At 37.9% G+C, this 23137-nt stretch overlaps 1 protein-coding gene and 1 long non-coding RNA gene across 3 annotated transcripts in view; both read right to left on the bottom strand.

The window, feature by feature from the left end:
• VCL (vinculin) overlaps positions 1-23137 on the bottom strand; it is a 112345-nt gene that overhangs the window by 44019 nt on the left and 45189 nt on the right. For both annotated transcript variants that reach the window (XM_040485451.1, XM_040485450.1), the window contains exons 3-5: positions 3520-3670; positions 3230-3338; positions 853-975 (exon numbers count right to left, since the gene is read on the bottom strand). In XM_040485451.1, the coding sequence (XP_040341385.1) occupies positions 853-975; positions 3230-3338; positions 3520-3670 (383 nt within the window). The remainder of the gene's footprint in view (positions 1-852; positions 976-3229; positions 3339-3519; positions 3671-23137) is intronic.
• On the bottom strand, positions 11006-15808 carry LOC121036811 (uncharacterized). Its single transcript, XR_005793485.1, has 3 exons — positions 14641-15808; positions 13304-13309; positions 11006-11021 (listed from the first exon to the last, which is right to left on the bottom strand). It is a non-coding gene; the product is annotated as an uncharacterized LOC121036811 (long non-coding RNA).

Here is a 23137-nt window from a genome sequence, read left to right as displayed (position 1 = left end):
CACATGGAACAGCTGGCCTCAAAAACATTTCCCACGGAGATAGTAAGACTCTACTCACAAATGTTTTGTTTTCTGGTTCATATAAGGGCTTTCTGAGCTCTTACATTCACCTCTCCTTTTTTAGTGACTACCTGAAATGCCAAAGCAGGAAGGCAGGATCTGGGGGTGCCAGGACATGCCCTACAAGATTTTGAAAATAGGAAGCAAACAAACAAAAAAAAGACAGACTATAGAGCTGCCCTCTGACAGTTAAACTAACCCTTAACTTGACTAAGATAACTTATGTGAACCATGAGGTATCTGGTACATACTACACACCCAATGAGTGTAGCTCCCTCTTGCTAGCTGAGACAGCGGCCACCATGTTTGCATTTCTGGGCTCTACCCAGTGGAAAAGAAGTCCCATCTGGTACACTAGCTCTGTACAGTTCAATTTATTTTAGGAAAAACTGTGGACTTTGGGGTCACTTCTTTGTCATATAGTACTCTATAACATCCATTCCATTTAATTCTTTTTTCATAACACAAATAAAAGTGTCAATATTCATATGCCCATAACTAAAGTTTCCAGACATTCTACCTCCTAGAAAAGGAGCCTAGTAGAACTATGAGAACAGAGCTGGGCAACAGGAAAGGCAGCTTCAAACAAAGAGCAGAAGGAGGACATTACAGAAGACGAATACTGGTTCTTAGCCAATCAGCTACAGCCATCAAGTAACACCCAATCTATCAGGTCTCACCTTTACCCAGCCTGAAGGACATGCAACCGAGCAGCAAAAGACAATGAACTTCAGGAGTTTAGAATATAGTGACTTTTTTTTTCCTGTAAGATAATGTACAGGCAGAAAATACCTGAAATGAGAACTGGCAGCAACTCTTTCACAGTGTTCATGGAGTTCACCAACATCACTCGGTGCTCCTGGTGAGTCAGTTCCTGCTGCCTTTCATCAATCATCTTGGCCATCTTCGTCATTCCTGGGGCGTAAGGAATAAATTGTGCAGGGTGAGTCGTGAAACGATCCAGATTCACTTTCTGAGCCTAAATCCATTACGAATGACTACAAAAGTCCAAACTGATTGTCGGCTTATTTAAACAACAGATACTGTCACTGAACTGTAGCATTTTTGATAAAAATTTTTCAGGGCAGCTGTAACAATGCAACTTTATTCATTTCATTAAAAGTAATTTGTTGGGGCGCCTGGGTGGCGCAGTCGGTTAAGCGTCCGACTTCAGCCAGGTCACGATCTCGCGGTCCGTGAGTTCGAGCCCCGCGTCGGGCTCTGGGCTGATGGCTCAGAGCCTGGAGCCTGTTTCTGATTCTGTGTCTCCCTCTCTCTCTGCCCCTCCCCCGTTCATGCTCTGTCTCTCTCTGTCCCAAAAAAATAAACGTTAAAAAAAAAATTTTTTTTTAAAAAAGTAATTTGTTAAATGTAAATCCAAACTATGACATAATTTTCACATGGTTGACATATAAAATATATCTATATATTATAAATAATATAAATAATATATATTATAAATAATATAAATAATATATAATATGTATAATTATAATATAAATAATATATTATATGTATATAAAATATAAAAACGTATTTGTGAAAAACAAATATGTATTTGCAAAAAATGAATAAAAATATTTTACCTGGTTACTACACATACCAGGTTCACATAATGTATCTGGCCACTGCACATATGTAAGAATGTCATGCAAGCTGAGGCACCTGGGTGGCTCAGTCAGCTGAGCGTATGACTTTGGCTCAGGTCATGACCTCGCAGTTAGTGAGTTCGAGCCCCACATCAGGCTCTGCGCTGACAGCTCAAGGTCTGGAGCCTGCTTCTGGATTCTCCCTCTCTCTGCCCCTCCCCTGCTCATGCTCTCTCTCTCTCTCTCAAAAGTAAAGACATTAAAAAAAAAAATAGTAAAAAAAAAAAAAAAATCTCATGCGAGCTTAGTACTGAGAATGTAGTAGCTGAAAAAAATCTTAAGAATTACAATAATGTGTTTTGTTTTCATCTTTATATTTTTCTGTACTTTCCGATTTGTCCAAAATAAGCATGTACTATTTTTATAATTAGAAACAAATAGAAATATTATAAAAATAATTATACTAAGGACAGCAATCAAAAGCATCTGGTGTTTTGGAACCGGCCTGCTAGCACTTTTTGTTTACTTTGGTTATTATTCAAAGGTGCTATGTGATTCTCTCAAGCTTTGGTTTTCAAACTGCTCTTAAGATTTCTTAAGTAGTTGCACAGATCATCAAAGATACCAAAGAGGGGTAGGAAAGGAGGGGTTGCCCCTGCCTCATTCAGAATAGTTCCATTTTTGTCTTTATATGTTGGGATTCCGTTTAAGATTTTATTTGAAGAAATAAACTTTATTTTCCCAGTGCTATGGGAAAGTTTAAAGAATACTGCTCTAAAGGCATTTCCTGGTGATCTTCAAAGATGGCTCAGAGAAAGTCTTAACTGCCATAAGTTTACAGAATGACTGTATCGGAACCTCATGAACACACTGAATTAAAAATCATTTCACCTAAGGCAAAAGACTCTTATGAGGTGGTACGTGATCTTTACTACTGATAAGTTGAACATCTGAGGTTGTCCTGTCATTGGTCTCAATCATACTTTAAGGACCCTCAAGTTCATGTTATATGCCTATAACAGAAAAAGCTGGTATCTGTTCATGTATTTTGAATATTCAATTCTCAGGTGACTAAACAATCATTTCAAAATGAGACTTAGTCACAGTAGCTCTTCTCTTCTTCCAGGTCTGATTATATTATGCAGCCCCGGGCTAGGGCATGAATCCATAATAGTAGGCAGGCTAATTAACAAGACACAAGGTCATTAAGAACTACAGGCCAGCTGGCAGACAGTGAAGGAATGCTGTATAATATGGAATGGAGGGGTCAGAATTCAGGGTGGCCTTAAGCATTACAGTAATAGAAAAGTATTTCCTATATTCTCCAGCAACATTTACAATGTCTAGTTTAATTCATTAGGCAGGGCCAGGATTTGTAGAAAGCAGATTCAGCTTTCAGAGACGATGATATCTCCTCAGTAGAAACACAGTGTCAGCTCCATCAGCAGAGTACAGACACCTCAAAACCCAATGTGTCATAACTAATCTTGGGCAAAAAGCAGGAGGGAGTACTTCTTTCACCTTGATCAAACTGGACAATCACTAAAAACTCTTTATTATAAAAACCGGACATGACTAACCTGGTCCAAGATTCTTTGTGTAAGTGACCAAATCTTCCATAGTTTCCACCACCTCTGCCACTGTAAGATATTCCAAAATTCCTTTGCAAACTCTAATAATTTTACGAACCTGAAAAGATTTCATATTTTAGTCAAGTGAGTGAACAATAAGTAGAAAACATGCTAATTCAGATGTGCAGCTCTTCAACATCTTCCCATCCTCAACAGTCATCAATCCTCCATTATTACTTTTAAGACTATCTTTAAGACTTTAGCCTGGAAGAGGTCTGCATGGGCCTCAGAATGCCTACCTCAGCCTCATCGAAGGTGAGGAGCAGGTCTGATGTGCCTGAAAGGATGCCCCTTGACCCATCGATAAGATAATCTCGAGCAGGCACCGAGTAAGGATCTGACTGAAGCATCTGGGCTGCCTGAACAAGCTTGGTACAAGCATTCTCCACCCTGCGGGGAGGAACATGGAGTTAATAATTCACTGGCAGAACCAAGCAGAAGAATATCACGTCAATGCAAAGAATGAAGAGACATATCCACATTTTTTTACTGCATGGAAAATTGCCAAGACCAATTTACAATAGGATTTAAGATTTTAGCTTTTAAAGTCTACAATTAAGGGGGTACATCCATGCATCCATTCATTCATTCACACATTCACTCATTCACTTCACTAAGCCCTTGTTCTTTGTTATTTCCTGGCAACAAAAAATGATGACAAAATGTTTTAGACCTTTCAGTTTAGGTTGCTATATATCTCTGCAATTCCTTTGTTTCCTTCTTCCTCGCCCCATCGACACTGCCGTTAAAAGACACCACACACACACACACACACACACACACACACACACACAAAAAGACACCACACAAAGAACGAAAATCCTTAACAACAGTTTCAGATTTAATATCTGGAAGTAAATTAAAATGCCAAAGCACTGTGTTAAATGAAATTTAATAATCAGATAACACAAAGGATTAGGAGGAAACAAAAAGTATGAAGTAATGCATAAATTCTCATTCATCTAGCTAAAAGGATTTGACAAATCCACTGGACTGTTTGAAAAGAGCCTTCTAACACTATGTTGTTAATTAAAAGGCCACTAGCATTAATAACCAAACCATTTATTGATAGTTTAATATTAATACAGTTCAATAACATAGACAACCTGATCATACAGAATAAATGAATGAATGAATGAATGAATGAAATCAATGAAGAACAGAACCTCACTGATGTGGCTTTGGATCACTCTTAGAGGCCTGGTTGTTTACTGTTCCTTTTTAACTTTTAAATTAAATCTTTAATTTAACTTTAAGTTATATAGAATATGTATAGTCCTATATATGAAAGACAGTGAAAAATCACCTTCTTTCCACTATCTCCCAGACATTCAAATTCCATCTACTTGCAATTAATGTTACACGTTTCCTCTGTATTCTTTAAAGTAAAACATTTATGCATCCAGAAACAAAGACAGGCTTCTACTTTTTTATACAAATAGGATCATACTATTCATACTCTCTGCATTCGGCTTTTTCCACCTAACTTACCTGAGAAATGTTCTAATAAAAGTACATAAAGAGCCTCCTCATTCTTTAATATAACTATACAACTAGTCCATAATTCATTAGCCTGCTACAATAAATCACCTTGAAAAATATCATTTTAAAATGTATGTATCTGTAAGACACAATCCAGAAATGGAATTGCTGAGTCAAAGGTACAGACACTTAAAATTTTGACAAATACTGCCATATTGCCAATCACAGAAGTTACTTACATTCCTAACACAATAGATGAGAGTACCTATTTCCTCACAGTCTCAACAACTTGGTATATAATCAAACTTAAGTTTATCTTCATCAATATGAAAGACCAAAATTACATCACAACATAGTTTTTTATTAAGGTGAAAGTCACATAACATGCAATCAGTCACTCTAAACAGTACCATTCAATGGCATTTAGTATATTCACAATGCCGAGCAACTACCACCCCTCTCTTGGGTCAAAACTTTTATCACCTCAGAAATGCAGCCTAAACTCATTATGTAATCACTCCCCATTTCCCTCTTCCCCCATACCCTGATAACCCCTAATCTGCCTTCTGTCTCCATGAATTTACCTATTCTGGATATATCATATAAAAAGAATCATGTACTATGCGACCTTCTGTGTCTGGCTTCTTTCACTTAGCATAAATGTTTTCAAAGTTCATCCAGGTTATAGTATATGTGTTACTAGTTTGCTCTTTTTCATAGCTGAATACTATTTTATTCAGCTTTGAAAATCTGATTATCCATCCATGTGTTGATGGACATCTGGGTTGTTTCCATCTTTTGGGAATTATGAATAATGCTGCTAACATTCATGTACAAATTTCTTTTTTCTTTTTTTTCTTTTTTTGAGAAAAGCAGTGCAAGCGGGGCAGGGGCAGAGGGAAAGAGAGAAAGAATCACAAGCAGGCTCCATGCCCAACATGGAGCCCCACTCAGGGCTCGATCTCATGACCCTGGGATCATGACCTGAGCCAAAATCAAGAGTCGGACACTCAACCAGCTGAGCCACACAGGCGCCCCACTGTCATTATGTTTTAGATGTCTTTTATAAATATCATATAGCTACAGATTTTTTATCCAGCTAGGAACTTTTAACTTAGTAATTCAGCCCACTTAAATTCATTAATATTACTGATATACTTAGGATTATTTTCATATCTTATTATTTATTTTCTATATGGCCTGTAATTTTAATTCATTCTTTTTCTTTTTTCCTTATTTTATCTTTTGTTGGTGGGGGTTGGGGGGGGTTGCTAGTTTTTTCTATCTTTTTCTTATTCCCTTAAAGGTTATATACTCTGTTCTTTTTGTGGTCACCTTAAATATTTTAGCATGCATACTTGGCACATTAAAAATCTAAAATAGGGGCACCTGGGTGGCTCAGTTGGTTAAGCGTCCGACTTCGGCTCAGGTCATGATCTCGCAGTTCATGAGTTCGAGCCCTGCCTCGGGCTCTGTGCTGACAGCTCAGAGCCTGGAGCCTGCTTCAGAATCTGTGACTCTCTCTCTCTCTCTCTCTCTCTCTGTCCCTTTCCCACTCCCACTCCCACTCACAAAAAATAAATGTTAAAAAAAATTTTTTTATTATTTTTTTAATGTTTATTTATTTTTTCGAGACAAAGAGAGACAGATCATGAACGGGGGCGGGTCAGAGAGAGAGGGAGACACAAAATCCGAAACAGGCTCCAGGCTCCAAGCTGTCGACACACAGCCCGACGCGGAGCTCGAATTCACAGACCGTGAGATCATGACCTGAGCCGAAGTTGGATGCTCAACCGACTGAGCCACCCAGGTGCCCTCCCAAAAAAATTTTTTTAATCTAAAATAAAAGCTGTCCTCTTAGCACAGGTGGCAGTGCATCAGTCTCATGAAAATCTAAAATTAGTCAATATTTCTACCTCCTTCCCAAAGAATGATCTTAGCATGTTTAATTCCCAATCATCCCTTTCCTGACCTTTATGCTACTGTTTCCAAGTTTTGTTTTATGTTTATGTTGTTTTCATGTATAATATGTCCTATCTTTCATTTTAACCTTTATAACTCATTAGATATTACATTGTTATACTATGTAAGTCAAAGTTTGTTTATATTTACAAACAAATTGTCCCATATTTTGGTTAATCATTCCCTCTTATATCTCAGGCCTTACATCTAGAATCATCTGACTTTGTCTGAATTGCATTCTTTAGAATTTTCTCTACTAAGAGAATGCTGATAACAATATGTATCCATTTTTGTTTGTTTGAAAATATCTATTTTGTCCTCCTACTTCAAAGACTATTTCTGTAGTACAGATTTCTAGGTTGACAGCTATTTTATCACACATTGAAGGTATTATTTCACAATGATGTAACAGCAGAAGCAGAAAGATATAATGACAGAAGAAGTAAGAGAGATGCAGGGCTACAAGCCAAAAAATTGGGGCAGCTTCCAGAAGCTGGAAAAGGCAAAGAAATGGATTATTTCCTAGAATCTTCAGAAGCAACACAACTCTATTAACCCATTTTGGACTTCTGACCTCCAGAACTGGAAGATAATGTTGTGTCTGTTACAACAGTAATATGACACTGTCCACCAACTGAAATTTACCAGGCATACAAATAGGCATGAAAACACCACCCACAATGAAAAGAAATCATTCAAAAACAACCCAGAAATGACACATATGACAAAATTAATAGACAAGAACGTTAAAACCATTATTATAACCGTATTCCATATGCTCAAAAGCTAAAGGAAAGATTGAGTACATTAAATAGATAAATAAAAGATATAAGAACAAGACTCAATAACTGGAGATGTGTGTCAGATACAAAAACAGACTTTATAAATTACTAACAGATAAGATATTGCATGAAAAAAAGATCAGTGAAATTCAAGTCATAGCAAGTAAAATTATCCAAAATGAAACAGAAAGAAAAAAAAAGACTTGAAAAAATTAACAGATCATCAGTGAGATGTGGTACAACTCAAAGCAGCCTAATACATGTGCAATTTGAATCTCCAAAGGAGAGAAAAGGGGGAAAGAGAAAACAGTATTTGAAGACAGGATGACATAAAAAAAATTTTTTTAATGAACACTATAAAGCTGCAGGTCCAAGAAGCTCAATAAATGCCAAACACAAAAAGCATGAAGAGAACTACACACATCATAAGGAAATTGCTCAAAACCAAGGTTGAAAAGAAAATATTTAAAGTAGTCAGAGAGGGCGCCTGGGTGGCGCAGTCGGTTAAGCGTCCGACTTCAGCCAGGTCACGATCTCGCGGTCCGTGAGTTCGAGCCCCGCGTCAGGCTCTGGGCTGATGGCTCAGAGCCTGGAGCCTGTTTCCGATTCTGTGTCTCCCTCTCTCTCTGCCCCTCCCCCGTTCATGCTCTGTCTCTCTCTGTCCCAAAAATAAATAAAAAACGTTGAAAAAAAAATTAAAGTAGTCAGAGAAAAATGACACTTTATATACAAAAGGACAAAGAATAACAACAGACTTCTTGCTAGAAACAATGCAAGCCATAAGACAGTGAAGCAAAGTACTGAAAGAAAAAAAAAAAATCAATCTAAAAATCTACACCCCAAAAAAAACACATTTCAAAAATTAAGGTGAAATAAAGATTTTTTCAGGTATATAAAAGCTGAAAGAATTCATCACCAGCAAACCTGAACTATAGGATATGTTAAAGGAAATCCTTCAGGAAGAAGGAAAATTATACCAGATGGAAATTTGGACTCACAGAAAAAAAATGACAACTAACAAAAGACAAGAGGTTATAAATAACACAATGTTAAGTACTGAGTAAATATTAAAAATTATATTATTTAAATATGTTTAAAAGACAATTGACTAAAGCAAGAACTATTTTAAAAGTGAAGTTGAAAAAAGTAAATTTGATCCAGCTGGCTAGATAGACAGTGAGAACTGGCTTTGCCAATGATTAATGGCAGATGCTTTCCATAAATCAAATGAGCCAGATTACATGGAAACATTTAAGACAGGTATATAACACACAATATGGCAGAAAATACATGCTGTAAAACTAGTTACACTTATTTTTAAATGTTTATGGAATTTAAGAAACAAAACTAACGAGCAAGGGGAAAAAGAGTGAGAGAGAGAAGCCAAGAAACAGACTCTTAACTGTTAAGTACAAACTGATGATTACCAGAGGGGAAGTGGGTTGGGGGATGGGTGAAATAAGTGATGGGGATTAAGGAGTGCACTTGTGATGAGGAGCACTGGGTAATGTATGGAAGTGTTGAATTATTACATTGCACACCTGAAACTAACATAGCACTGTATGTTTACACTGGAATTAAAATAAATAAAAATGTTTCAATGAAAACTTTAAAATATTCAAGAGAAGTATTTCAAAAGACCTTTAGGGACAGCCAATCACTCATTGAAGACATTTAGTTAAAGAGCACTGGCATCTTGCTTCAAGATATTTCATATCCATTCCCTCGAATTCAAACACCTCTCTCTCCCCCGTCTCTCTCCCCCCTAACCACTACTTACTCTCTTAGACCCTGCCTTTAAATGACTCTTCTATCAGAAAACCATCCCAAATCTACAAGTACACCTCCTATGTGCTCCCATGAGACTGCTCACACCCTCTCAGTTTAGTTTTCTCTATTTCCCACAAGACTTTAAGTTCAACAAGGCTAAGAACCTTGTCTATCTTGTTCATTAATGTCTTCAGAGAATGCCCAACACATAACAAATGTTCAGTAAATATTTGCTGAATGAGTAAATAAATGAATTTTCACCCAGTACAGGCAATCAGGAATTTTCACCCATAGAGATCATTAACTTTAAAAAGTCACAAAACTTGGTTTTGTTCCCAGGTGACATGAACCCTGATGAAATTAAAGCAAACAAACAAGAATCACAGAATGCAACTGTTGTACTACACCTACTTGCAAGGATTCGATTACTGCCTAAGTGTTTCAGATTTGGAAAAAAATAAAAAAACAAAAATAAATAAATGAAAGGAATAACCATCATGGAGAAAAGAAACAGAAAAAAGATGATGAAATCAAAAGGCTTTGCAGGAATCAATTTGATTCTCCACTAATGGTTCCCTTGTGTGGTAAACTGATAGGTCTAAAACAGACACTGTACCATTTTTCTACAATAAGACATCTGATCTGTACATTAAAATTTAATGGCATTCATAAAAGCCAAACAAATCCCACCATGACTAACCAGTAGTCAGAAACAGACAGAAGTCTCTTTCGTCTGCGGAAAATGAGATTTTAAACATTCAAGCTGCCTCACTTCTTAAAGTGATCTCCTACTTTTTTAAGTCCTTTTTTTTTTAATTTTTAAAAAATGTTTCTTTATTTTTGAGAGACAGAGAGACAGAGAGCAAGTGGGGGAGGGGCGGAGAAAGAGGGAGACACAGAATTAGGAAGCAGGCTTCAGGCTCCAAAGCAGTCAGCACAAAACTCCACGTAGAGCTTGACCTCACAAAACACAAGATCATGACCTGAGCTGAAGTCGGATGCTAAGCCGACTGAGCCACCCAGGTGCCCCAATCTCCTTTTTAACACAAATCCAAAATTTTTTAAAAGCATTTCAGAGAATGACAATAGGAAAAAGGTCTGTTTCCTAAATAATTATATATCTTGACTCTATCCTAATAATATTGATTTAGATACTTTAAATCAATCAAGTGTATCAAAGTTAAAACTTCTCTCTGCCTTTGAGTCTTCAACATAAATTAATAGAAAATTCTTATGCTTTAGATCAATGGACTAATGACAGCCTCACAGGACCCAAAATATGTTCACTCATAACCTACTAAATCCATTCTCTCCAGACTTACACATGATATAACTTGATACAATTTAAGATATATAAAGATCCCAAACTACTCAGTTCCATGTGATTTCAGTGATCACTTTATCAAGCTTAAGTTTATGCTGAATTTTTAATTTAAGAAATATAAGAGAAAAACTGATCCAGAAATTATAAAGATTACCTTAAGTCATTTTTAAAGCTTCTACCAGAACGCACCCACTCTTAAATTACTTGAATTTAATTCTTCATCCATCTGTTCATCTAACATATTGAGGACCTACTACATGCTATAAGATACCCAGGAATAGAAAGTATTTTTAAGGGGTGCCTGGGTGGCTCAGTCGGTTGAGCGTCCGACTTCAACTCAGGTCATGATCTTGCAGTCCGTTAGTTCGAGCCCCGCATCGGGCTCTGTGCTGACAGCTCAGAGCCTGGAGCCAGTTTCAGACTCTGTGTCTCCCTCTTTCTTCTCTCTCTTCCCCAACTCATGCTCTGTCTCTCTCTTCTCAAAAATAAACGTTAAAAAAAATTTTTTTTTTAAAAAGAAAGTATTTTTAAGTCCCTACTTTTAAAGGGTTACAACTTTGGTAGGAGGAGACATACATGTAAACAAACAAATATAAATTAGTGTTTAGAAGTACCTCCAGCAGAGGATAAGGGGACATAAAAGTAGAAGTAGTCTTTTTTACTTGGGAAATTAGGAAAGTGGTGATAGAGAAGGTGGAGACAACATTGCTCCTGCCTCAGAAGCTCAGCACTACTTATAAAGATGATCCTCTTCACAGCATCTTGGGAGTTGTTTTTCCGATTGGATAATATTCCCTCTCTCTCTTACTGTCCCTTCCTCTCTCTCTTTCTCTCTCTCTCTCTCTCTCTCTCTCTCTCTCACACACACACACACACACACACACAGTTCTTTCTGTGAAAAATACCATGCATTTGCCATAGGTGTGGTTTGACCAGAGAGGGCAGCCTACTATCACTAAGTACAGGTAACTCATTCACTCTGAAACCAAACAATCTCCCATCTGCTTCTGTAAAAAAAAAAATCAACCAGCAAATCCCAGCTCACTGATTCAGCAGAGGGGAAAAAGAGAGTGCCCTGGAACAAAATAATGTCAGGGAGACAGTCTGATAGGCCTATTTAGACATATACCGCTCCATAATATAAAACTAAATGGGGTGCCTGGGTGGCTCAGTCGGTTGGGTGTCCGTCTTTGGCTCAGGTCATGATCTCACAGCTCATGAGTTCAAGCCCTGCGTTGGGCTCTGTGTTGACAGCTTGGAGCCTGGAGCCTGATTTGGATTCTGTGTCTCCTTCTCGCTCTGCCCCGCCCCCATTCACACTCTGTCTCTCTCTCCTTCAAAAATAAATAAACATTAAAAAAAATTTTTTTTAACTGAAAACCTCTCTGAAACATTCAACAAGTGAAACTATACCTCACCTCAAAAAAATATGTTGGGATGGTCAGGTGTGGGGGGTGGGGGGACAATCCTATATCAAATTCACTGATAAAATCTGAACTGGGGTGCCTGGGTGTCTCAGTGGGTTAGGTGTCCGACTACAGCTCAGGTCACAATCTCGCGGTCCATGACTTTGAGCCCCGCATCGGGCTCTGTGCTGACAGCTCAGAGCTTGGAGCTTGCTTCGAATTCTGTGTCTCCCTCTCTCTCTGCCCCCCCCAAATAAATAAATATTTAAAATAAAATTTTTTAATCTGAACTTAGTAAGTACAGCCATTTAGGTTATACATACTATCACACACACACACATACACACACACCCAAATGCATTGTTTGCCAAAGACTGAAGTGCTATGGAGAAGAACACCTGAAAATTTGATTTCATGGAAGTCGGATTACCCTGGAGCACACCCAAAGAAGCATACATTTTGGGTCTTGTCCTTTCAAGAGAGAGAGATGGTTAGGCCACAAGCATGTCCAATCACACAGAACAACATTTGCAAAATGGGAAGGTAACAGTCAAAAGAAAGAAAACACAATCAACTGGTCAGTGAGGCTTTCCCTACTGTGGCCACTGCGCCCAGCACCTCCATCACTGCCATTACCAACCAGGTTAGCCTTGACATAAGTATTTGGCAGGCAAAATGGCATGTCAAGACGATTCCTTCTCTCATCTTAATCCCTGTTGAGGCTTTCCTTTCATTGCCATCTAGGTAGGGTCTCTCAGAGGTCAAGAAAGGCCCAGATCACTTCCAAGTTTGAGAAGTCCATCATATTTAAAAATGAAGAAATGCCAAAACAGGGCCATAAAAATGGTTGGTATAGACTTAAGTGTTTACATTTAATAATTTTAATTGCATGAAAAACACCTTTTAAGGCTCCTTTTTCTCTATGACTGTATATATGGTCTCATTTGAAAGGAATATTAAAGTCCAGGCCTGAGAGAGATGCCAGGGGGTAGGGTAAGGGTCAGGCTCTCAAACTCTCTCTGCTTTCCCATATTTAGAGCCTAGTCTCAGCCACAAGTATGATGAGTGAAAATGACTGCTGAGGCGTCAAAAATTCTCCCTTCACCAGGCATTTAAGCGTTTAAATTGTTAACCTGAGGAACAAGCTCCAGTGAAATTCCAGCCATCAGCAACTGGCAGTTCAGCCTTTCTAGTATCCCTCAAATAGGAAGTGCTGCCTCTATAATCCATTCATTTCATCCTCAGATATTATATACATAGGATTAAAAAGTAATAATAAAAATAATGTGAAGATCACAAAAGACTCAGGGAGTTGTGTGAAAATAAACTTTTATATACTGGCCATTTGGCATAAATTTTACTTTGAAATAGCAAAAGTAGATTCATCCTGTGGCATCCCAGAGCTAGGACTAGCCAATATGCTTTGGTCCCAGTGTTACCATTTTGAGAAAGGTCAAGGATCCTCAGCCATTAGTCATCTAGAAACCTGAGTGAAGGCCACAAGAATAGTTACAGTTTTTAGGAGGGAGTCAGGAACACAGAGTACAATGACAAACTTTAATCTAGTTCATGTAGCAAGTACACAGCAGCCACTCACCCACGTGTACACTGTGTGATAACACTAAAACAGGCTGTTCCAACCCTGTGCTCCCAGATTTAAAGATCCTACAGGCCTCATCCACGAATTATTCCTATCCCTTTCCTAACTCAGTGATAGCACAGGACACTGCATGTATACACCCAAAACTAAAATTAAAAACCACAGTGAATCATACTTAAAACATTCAAAGCCTTTCAAGGGCCACACCAACCTCTTTTTGCTAGAATATGTACATTGAGATACCAACACCACAGGCTCACTAAATTCTTTTATTTCAGATGAGAGTAGAAGAGTATGCGACCAGTTTTCACTTCGCCTTCAAACAAAACAGGAATCTGCCAGAGCCAACAGATAACTGAAAAGGAAGTGGCACGTGGGCAAGGCGGATGAGAAGTGTCACCTCTGTCCAAGCCCCATGCTCTTCAAGTTTTGGCAGGCCACTTATTTGAAAGGTAGAGTATGAGTCATACCCTCTGAATCCTTTAAAGCCTGAATGACTAGTCATAGTCTTTCTCCCCACTGCCTTCACCCTCTGTTCAAATCTGGCATCTGATAAAGGAGAGGAGATTCCAAGCCTGCAAAGTTCAGGCAAGAAATCTGCTACCTGTAGGTCCTTTGGCTCCTATGGCTCTTCCTCTCTCTCATGCTAGGATTACAGCAGAAACAGATGAACATAGAAGTAAGCGTGTCTTACAGATACCAGTAGATTTTTAATGTATCTTAAGGCTGTTGTGATGACTAAAACAAAACTTTATTTTAAAACATTAGAGGGGCGCCTGGGTGGCGCAGTCGGTTAAAGCGTCCGACTTCAGCCAGGTCACGATCTCGCGGTCCGTGAGTTCGAGCCCCGCGTCGGGCTCTGGGCTGATGGCTTGGAGCCTGGGGCCTGTTTCCGATTCTGTGTCTCCCTCTCTCTCTGCCCCTCCCCCATTCATGCTCTGTCTCTCTCTGTCCCAAAAGTAAATAAACGTTGAAAAAAAAATTTTTTTTAATAAATAAATAAATAAATAAATAAATAAATAAATAAATAAAACATTAGAGGCCTGACTGATAGCCCTGGAGGAGCAGAGGATGGAGGGGAAGAAGCTCAGAGTGATGGCAGGCACTGTGAAGCTGGAGGACAGGCAGTGGCTGGCCCAAGAGGAGGAGAATTAAGCCAAGTGCCTGGCCATCAGGATGATGAAGCAGGAGAAGTACCTTTATAACAAGATCATATTTGGCAAGAGGCACAAAATCCAAGAGGACACCAAATTGGCAGAGAAGCATAAAGCCCACAACAAGGCTGTGAGGTCTCAGAGGAAGGCCAGGGAGGCCAGGTCCATGTGAGTGGCAGCAGCCTCTTGATGGGCAAGGCCCGCCCCTGGCAGCTGGACTTGGCACAGGCAAGCCAGAAGACCCAGACTTGGTGGCAGACCAGAGTCGCTTCCCTTTTCATCCCCTTGCTCCCGCTGCCGGCCCTGGCTTCCTCTCAAGCTCTCTGGCTGGAGACCCAGCCTCCCTTAGATGGAGCTCCCTGCTGGTGGCTGGGCAGAGGAAAGGCTTCTGTGCCAGCCCAACTTGATGCTCCCAAGAGTCAGTGACATGGGGGGCAGGAGCCTGACCAGCCCTTCACCAGCTGCTCCCCGTTCCCTGCTTTCTGCAGTGCACCCCTCCCCCCAACAATTGGATGGGTGATTTTCCTGCTGCTGTGATGGGGTGAGGGTGGGGAGGCATTTGTTATTAAACAGCTGGAGTTTGGGGAAAAATAAATACAGAAAACATTATAAAATCACTTCACCATTTGTTCTTATTCACTCCTTATCAAATAATAACAGAAGTCTATTATTATTTGATGGTCCTTACACTAAAAAAGTTGACAGTCACTGTTCTACAGCATAATGTAATGAATGAGTTAGAGGTATAAATGCCTAAACACAAAATGAGGTGGAATAGACACAATAAGAGAATATTTTTACTTATGAAAAAAACTGCCAAATACTAAGATATGGTCTTTAAAAATCTTGAGATACAAGTCAACAGTAGACTAACATCAGCCAAAAGTCATTCTCAAAAAAGGACTATAAATAACAAAATAATTGACAGAATTTAGGACCCAGGAGAATCATAACCTTATAACTACTTACTATATATAACCTTATAACCTATAACCACTTACTAATCATAACCTTATAACCACTTACTTCTATTGCTTTGAAATACATAAAGCTAAAACTGACAATTATGAGAAAAACTGACAAACCCACAATTACTATAGATTTCAAGATACATCATCATAAGCTGATAATTCAGACAAACAAAATAGTAAGGCTATAAACAGTTTGATCAATAATATTTAGGGGTGACTGGCTGGCTCAGTCAGTAGAGCACACGACTCTTGATCTCAGGGTTGTGGGTTCAAACCCCACTTCGGGTGTAGTGATTACTTAAAAATAAAACTTTAAAATAATAATAATATTTTATACACTGACCTAACGATATAAAGAAAACCCTAACCCAAGCAAAAGAGAATATACTTTCTTTTTTGAAAATTTTTAATGTTTGTTTATTTTTTTTTTAATTTTTTTTCAACGTTTTTAATTTTTTTTTTTTGGGGGGGGGGACAGAGAGAGACAGAGCATGAACGGGGGAGGGGCAGAGAGACAGGGAGACACAGAATCGGAAACAGGCTCCAGGCTCCGAGCCATCAGCCCAGAGCCTGACGCGGGGCTCGAACTCACGGACCGCGAGATCGTGACCTGGCTGAAGTCGGACGCTTAACCGACTGCGCCACCCAGGCGCCCCTAATGTTTGTTTATTTTTGAGAGAGAGAGAGACACAGCGCGATGGAGATATAGAATCTGAAGCAGACTCCAGGCTCTGAGCTGCCAGCACAACACTGGACATGGGGCTTGAATGCACGAACTGTGAGATAATGACCTCAGTCAAAGCCAGATGCTTAACCGACTGAGCCACCCAGGCTCCCTGAGAATATACTTTCTTTTCAAGCACACATAGCACACAAAACTGACCACATATTATATCACAAGAGAATTTCCAAGAATTGATATTATATCATTCATGTTTTGGGCAAATGCAATTAAATTAGAAATAGAACAATAAAAAGATAGTAAAAAGATTTTTGAAATTTTTTAAATATACTCCTGAATAAAGCATATTATGAAGGAGGAATTCACAACCAAAATTACAACTATTAAATGTCTATAGCTGGAAAATTCACAATCCCATTTACAAATGCATCAAAAAGAATAACATACCTAGTAATTAAGTTAACCAAGGAGGTGAACGACCTATATATTGAAAACAAGACATCAATGAAATAAAAAGAAGACACAAACAGAAAGGTGTTCCATGCTCATGGATTAAAAGAACTATTATTGTTAAAATGTCCATCCTACCCAAACCAATTACAGATTCAATGCAATCCCTCTCAAAATTCCAGTGGCATTTTTCACAGAAATAGAACAATCCTAAACTTTGTATGGAACCATAAAAGACCCCAAGTACACAAAGCTATCTTGAGAAAGAAGAACAATGCTGGAGGCATCACGCTCCCTAGTTTCAAACTATGTTACAAAGCTACAGTAATTAAAACAGTATGGTACTGTTATAAAAACAAACACACAGATCAATGCAACAGGAGAGCCCAGAATAAACCCACACATATATGGTCAATATGACAAAGAAGTAAAGAATATACAGTGGTGAAAGGACAGTCTCTTCAATAAATGGTGTTGGTAAAATTGGACAGACACATGCCAAAGAATAAAACTGGACCTCTATCTTCTATCACTCACAAAAATTAACTCAAAATGGATCAAAGACTTGAATATAAAACCTGAAACCATGAAGCTCCTAGCAGATAACGTAAGCGGTAAAGCTCCTTGACACTGGTCTTGGCAATGATTTTTCTAATCTGAACAACAAAAGCAAAAGCAACAAAACCAAAAATAAGTGGAACTACATGATACTAAAACTCTGCACAGCAAAGGAAGCCTGAACAGGAGAAAATATCTGCAAATCATATATCTGATAAGGGGCTAATATCCAAAATACATGAAGAACTCCTACAACTCAAGAACAAAAAAACGAACAATCCAATTTAAAAATGGGCAGAAGAGGGGCACCTGAGTGGCTCAGTTGGTTAAGTGTTCAACTTCGGCTCAGGTCATAATCTCACAGCTTGTGAGGTTCAAGCCCCGCATCGGGCTCTGTGCTGACAGCTCAGAGCCTGGAGCCTGCTGCAGATTCTGTGTCTCTCTCTCTCTGCCCCTCCCCCATGCGTGCTATCTCTCTCAAAAATAAATAAACATTAAAAAAAATTTTTTAATGGGCTGAAGAAAAAAAATAAAAAATGAAATCAAATAAAAATGGGCAGAAAATATGAATGGACATTTTTCCAAAGAAGACATACAAATGGCGAACAGGCACATGAAAGGATGCTCTGTATCAATGATCATTAAGAAAACGCAAATCAAAACCACAAGGAGAGATCACCTCACCTAGACAGAACGGCTATTATCAAAAAAAACTAGAAATAACAAATGCTGGCAAAGATGTAAAGAAAAGGGAACTCTTGTACATTGTTGGTGGGAATGTAAACAGGTGCAGCCACTCTGGAAAACATTATGAAGGTTTATCAAAAAATTAAAAATGTAACTATCATATGATCCAGCAACTCTTCTTCTGGGTATTTACCCAAAGAAAATGAAAACACTAACTTGAAAAGATACATGCACCATGTTCACTGCAGTATTACTTATTACAATAGCCAAGATATGGAAACAACTTAAGTATCCATTGATGGATGAATGGATAAAGAAACTGTGGTGTGTGTGTGTGAGAGTGAAATATAGATATGAAATATACACGAAGAGTGAAATCTTGCTATTTGCAACAACATGGATGGACCTTGAGAGAATTATGGTAAGTGAAATAAGTCAGACAAATACCACATCACCTCTCTTATATGTGAAACCAATAAATCAAATGGATGGACGGATGGATGGACGGATGGATGGACGGAGGAATAACCAACCAACCAACGAACCAACCAACCAACCAACCGACTGACCGACCAAGCTCATAGATAGAGAAGAGACTGTTGGTTGCCAGAGGCAGGGGTTGGGAGTGAGAGAAATGGGTGAACTGCTTTTATCTTTTTCTTTAGTTTAAATACATTGAATAACAAAAAGTACCTATAGCTGCTTCCAAACTTGTAGTAGAACTTAGAAGAAAATTAAGAGTCTAAACTATATTTATTTAAAAACAAGAAGACTGAACATAAAGACTGAAATATTGAAAATAAGGCATTTAAATAATAAACTTAATATGGAATGAGTAAGTCACAGGAATAAAAGTTATAGTATAAGAAATAAAGTCAATGGTGTTGTATGGTGACAAATGGCACCTACACTTATGAGCAAGCACAAAGGATAAACTTGTCAAATCTCTATGTTGTACACCTGAAACTAATATAACATCGTATGTCAACTATACTTCAATTAAATAAAAAATAAATAATAAGCTTAAAGTAAATAATAAACATGAAAGAAGAATTCTGGGGGGATATAATAAAACATAAATTTCTAAATGATTGATAAATAAAGAAAAAAGGCAGAACTAAATAATACTGAACAAAAAAAGTGATGTAACTAGAGACGTAACTCAGATGAAAAATATTAATAGGTTATTATGAACTTCATACTAATAAACTTGTGAGCTTAGGTGAATGGATAATTTCTTAGAAAAGTATCAGATTATCAAAGTTGACTCAAAACAAAAAAAAGCCCAAAGTTGACTCAAAATGAATTTAAAACCTGAGTTACAAAAAAAAAAAAAAAAAAAAGACAATGAATAATCAAGTTTCTTTCTCTCAAAGACACTAGACCCAGAGTTTTACATGTAAGTTTGCCCAAACTTTCAAAAAACAGATAATCTTTATTTTCTGTAAACTGTTTCAAAGACTAGAAAAAGCTCTTATATCATGAAGTTAAAATAACCTTGACACCAGAACCAGATAAGAACAGAACAAGAAAATTATAGATCAAGACACCCCATGAACAAAGAAGCAATATCCTTCAAAAATATTAGCAAATTGAATTTAGCACTGCATTTTCTTTTTAAAATCACAACCAAGCAGGGTTTATCGCAGAAAATTGATATTCATGTAGCAGACCAGAGACTTTCTTATCAAGTAATGGATAAAAATTGCATTATCATCTCAATAGATACAGAAAGAACTTTAAATAAAAACAAGCAATCATGTTTTTAGTTTTTTGGGTTTTTTTAAAAGACCTTACTACAGGCAACAATAAATGAGGGGAAATTTTTCTCTGAGTAAAGTTTAAAAAAGCAACTAACTTTATTTGAAGAAAATGAATAAGAAAAAAAGATTGAGAAGCCAAGGAAGGAGGGTAATAATCACCAATGTCTTTCCCCCCTCCCCCAGGTACTTTCACATTCATTATCTCATACATTTAAGCATCACAGTAATTATGTTATAAGAAGTTCTTATAATGAAGACAGAAAAGAGTCTTAGCATATCGGAATGAGTATAGCCTGGGAGTCAGTCCAGGGTTTGAATCCTACCTCTGACATTGATGTATTGGGTGACTTTGCAACAAGTTACTGAGCTTCTCCGAGTCGTAGCTTCCTCAACTGCAAGATGAGATGAATTAAATAATACAACTTAGGGCCACCTGGATGGCTCAGTCAGTAAGCATCTGACTCTTGATTTCAGCTCAGGTCAAGCTCTGCAGCCTGCTTGGGATTCTCTCTCTCCCTCTCTCTGCTGTTCTCCCCTCCCCTTCCACATGAACATGTACTCTCTCTCTCACTCTCTCTCTCTCAAAAATAAACATTAAAAAATCATAATAGTACAACTTAAAATATCCAGTTCACAAAAGGTGCTCAAGAAATGGAGCTATTTTTATAAGGTTCTTTTGCTGTACTAAGGAAAGAGCAATAAAGATTTTAAACAGATGTGGGAAAAAAATTTTCAATCTTGAGAACTTCTTGATTTGGGACTTGACCTATATATGGACAGTCAAGGTAATAATTAAGGGAATACCTGTGTCTAATTATTTATAGTGTTTGTTTGGTTTGGGGCAGTAGGGCTGACATAGACAATGACCTCAATTCATCTATAAAATAAAGCAGTTGGATTAAATAATCTCTAGGATTCCTTTTAACTTTAAAATGTTATGAATTTAACTTCTTTATAGCTTAAGAGTTGCAAGACATCACAATACATCACAAATTACACATGTAATATTCCTTCTCTGGAAATACTTAGGAAAAGTGTAAACTGTTATCTTCTAAGAGTGGTATAAAAGTAGCACTGCCTTGGAGAGGACGATGGACTACATGACCCTCATGGAAGGTCAGATTGTGGAAAGACCGTGGATTCAGAAGAAGCCATGAAACCACCAATAGGAAACATGTCCTGCCACATACAAGCTGAGCCAACCTTGGGTGAGTTAAAGTTTGTCAAGCCTCAGTTTTTTACCTGTAAAATTACTTTATTAATATCCTGAAGTTGATGTTCTCAGAATTACATGAGAAAATGAAAATACATAAGTACCTGGCCCAATAATATGCTTTTCAAAAAGGTGAGTTCCCTTGGTCCCTTGAGTTCCTTTCAGTCATATGATTTTGATTACTCTCTAGAAATCGAAGCCAAAGAATTACACATTAAAATTGTGTATGATTTCTTAATCATAAAGGGTATACAAAGTAAACCAAGGATCAAATCTTTGCCAAACTGTTTAGAACTCTTCTGCAAATCAATAATACTGACTCAGAGTTCATTTTTGACAAGACTCAAAAGTTAAACCATTTTTGTTTAAGAAAGTCCCTGAAGGGGCGCCTGGGTGGGCTCAGTCAGTAGAGCATCTGACTTCGGCTCAGATCATGATCTCATCAGTTGATGAGTTCGAGCCCCAAGTCAGGCTCTGTGCTGACAGCTCAGAGCCTGGAGCCTGCTTCAGATTCTATGTCTCCTTCTCTCTCTGCCCCTCCCCTGTTCATGCTCTGTCTCTCTCTGTCTCAAAAATAAATAAACATTAAAAAACAATTTTTTTTAAAAAGTCCCTGAAAAACAGTAGTACCCAAATATGTTTAATATGGCAAGTTCAAAGGTGAACTATTTAAAATTTGGGTGTTTGCTCTAGGTCAAAAATGAAGCAAGTCAGCTGGCAGATGTGAATAGTCTCACAGAACCTTGGTCATCTATGTTGAGACACAAATCTTCTCTTAAATAGCAATGGAAATAATCACACACACACACAAAAAAAACTCAAGTTAAAAAAATAAAGCATTAGAATCGCACATTAGGCCCAGATAAGCAAAGTGCATTGAGTGGTATAATCAAAGAATTAATTCTAAAAAGAGACATTCTGGGCACGTTCATTGAGAAGAACATTTAAAAATACAAATTTCATCACAGATTATTTTGAGTGTTCAAGATCATAAGCAAAGAAAAAGCTAAATATACAGGCTGGTGATCTAAAAATATGACACTACTACTTTAGGTCAAAGAGATCTAAATTAAATGTAAGTATGTTTCAATCCTTTTCAAACGTCTTCTTTGTAGGACATGAGTATCAACCAAGGTAAAATTGTGCTTAACTAATAAAGTTTTTAAGAGTTAAAACAAGGTAATTTTCTAGGAAATATGATTAATGCTAATCATGCAGATTGTCAACAGTACATAAGCCCTTTCACACAGTATTTTAGAAACATTCTTTTATTCAATAGGCCTAGACATCACAATATGTTTCAAAAATAATCCAAGCTGGTGAATGATTTCAAGCAGACTGTTCAGAGCAGCACCGAGACAGAAACTGGCAACACTTTGCAGTTCTACATGAAACTATCATTTGCCTGCCAACAAACAAAGCCACTGATGCCCTTTTTAAGGAGTTCATAGCACTAGACCACCTCACAAGTGACACATTTTGATACATTCAGATACTGAACACTCTTATACAGGGTCCATAAACTGCCTTCCTTTTCATTTATTTATTTTTTTAACATTTATTTATTATTGAGACACACAGAGAGATAGAGCACGAGCAGAGGAGGGGCAGACAGGGAGACACAGAATCCAAAGTAGGCTCCAGGCTCTGAGCTGTCAGCACAGAGCCTGACGCAGGGCTTGAACTCACAAACTGCGAGTTCATGACCTGAGCCGAAGTCGGACGCTTAACCGACTAAGCCACCCAGGCACCCCTCCTTTTCATTTCTGTTCCACTGCAGAAATAAGAATGAAATTCCATGCACACTACAACAGCAATTTTTCCAAGGCAAATAAAATAGTTTGCCATAAACATTTACCTATAAGGAATCCATCTGAAGTAACTCCACACTGACAGAAAATGGATCTGGTAGGTTCACATAGCTTACTTTCTTTCCTCCACTAGCACCTATTATTCATCCAGTATTTGGCTATGAACTCTGGAAAACCACTTCCAGCTGGTCATCTTACTGCTCAAGAACTGGAAAGCTTCTCTGCTACTCAATTCCAAGTTC

This window comes from Herpailurus yagouaroundi, unplaced genomic scaffold (assembly GCF_014898765.1).
Source record: "Herpailurus yagouaroundi ecotype Mexico unplaced genomic scaffold, PumYag 163, whole genome shotgun sequence".
In the NCBI taxonomy this organism is placed as follows: Eukaryota; Metazoa; Chordata; class Mammalia; order Carnivora; family Felidae; genus Herpailurus; species Herpailurus yagouaroundi.
This window is presented reverse-complemented; position numbering and strand designations above follow the sequence as displayed.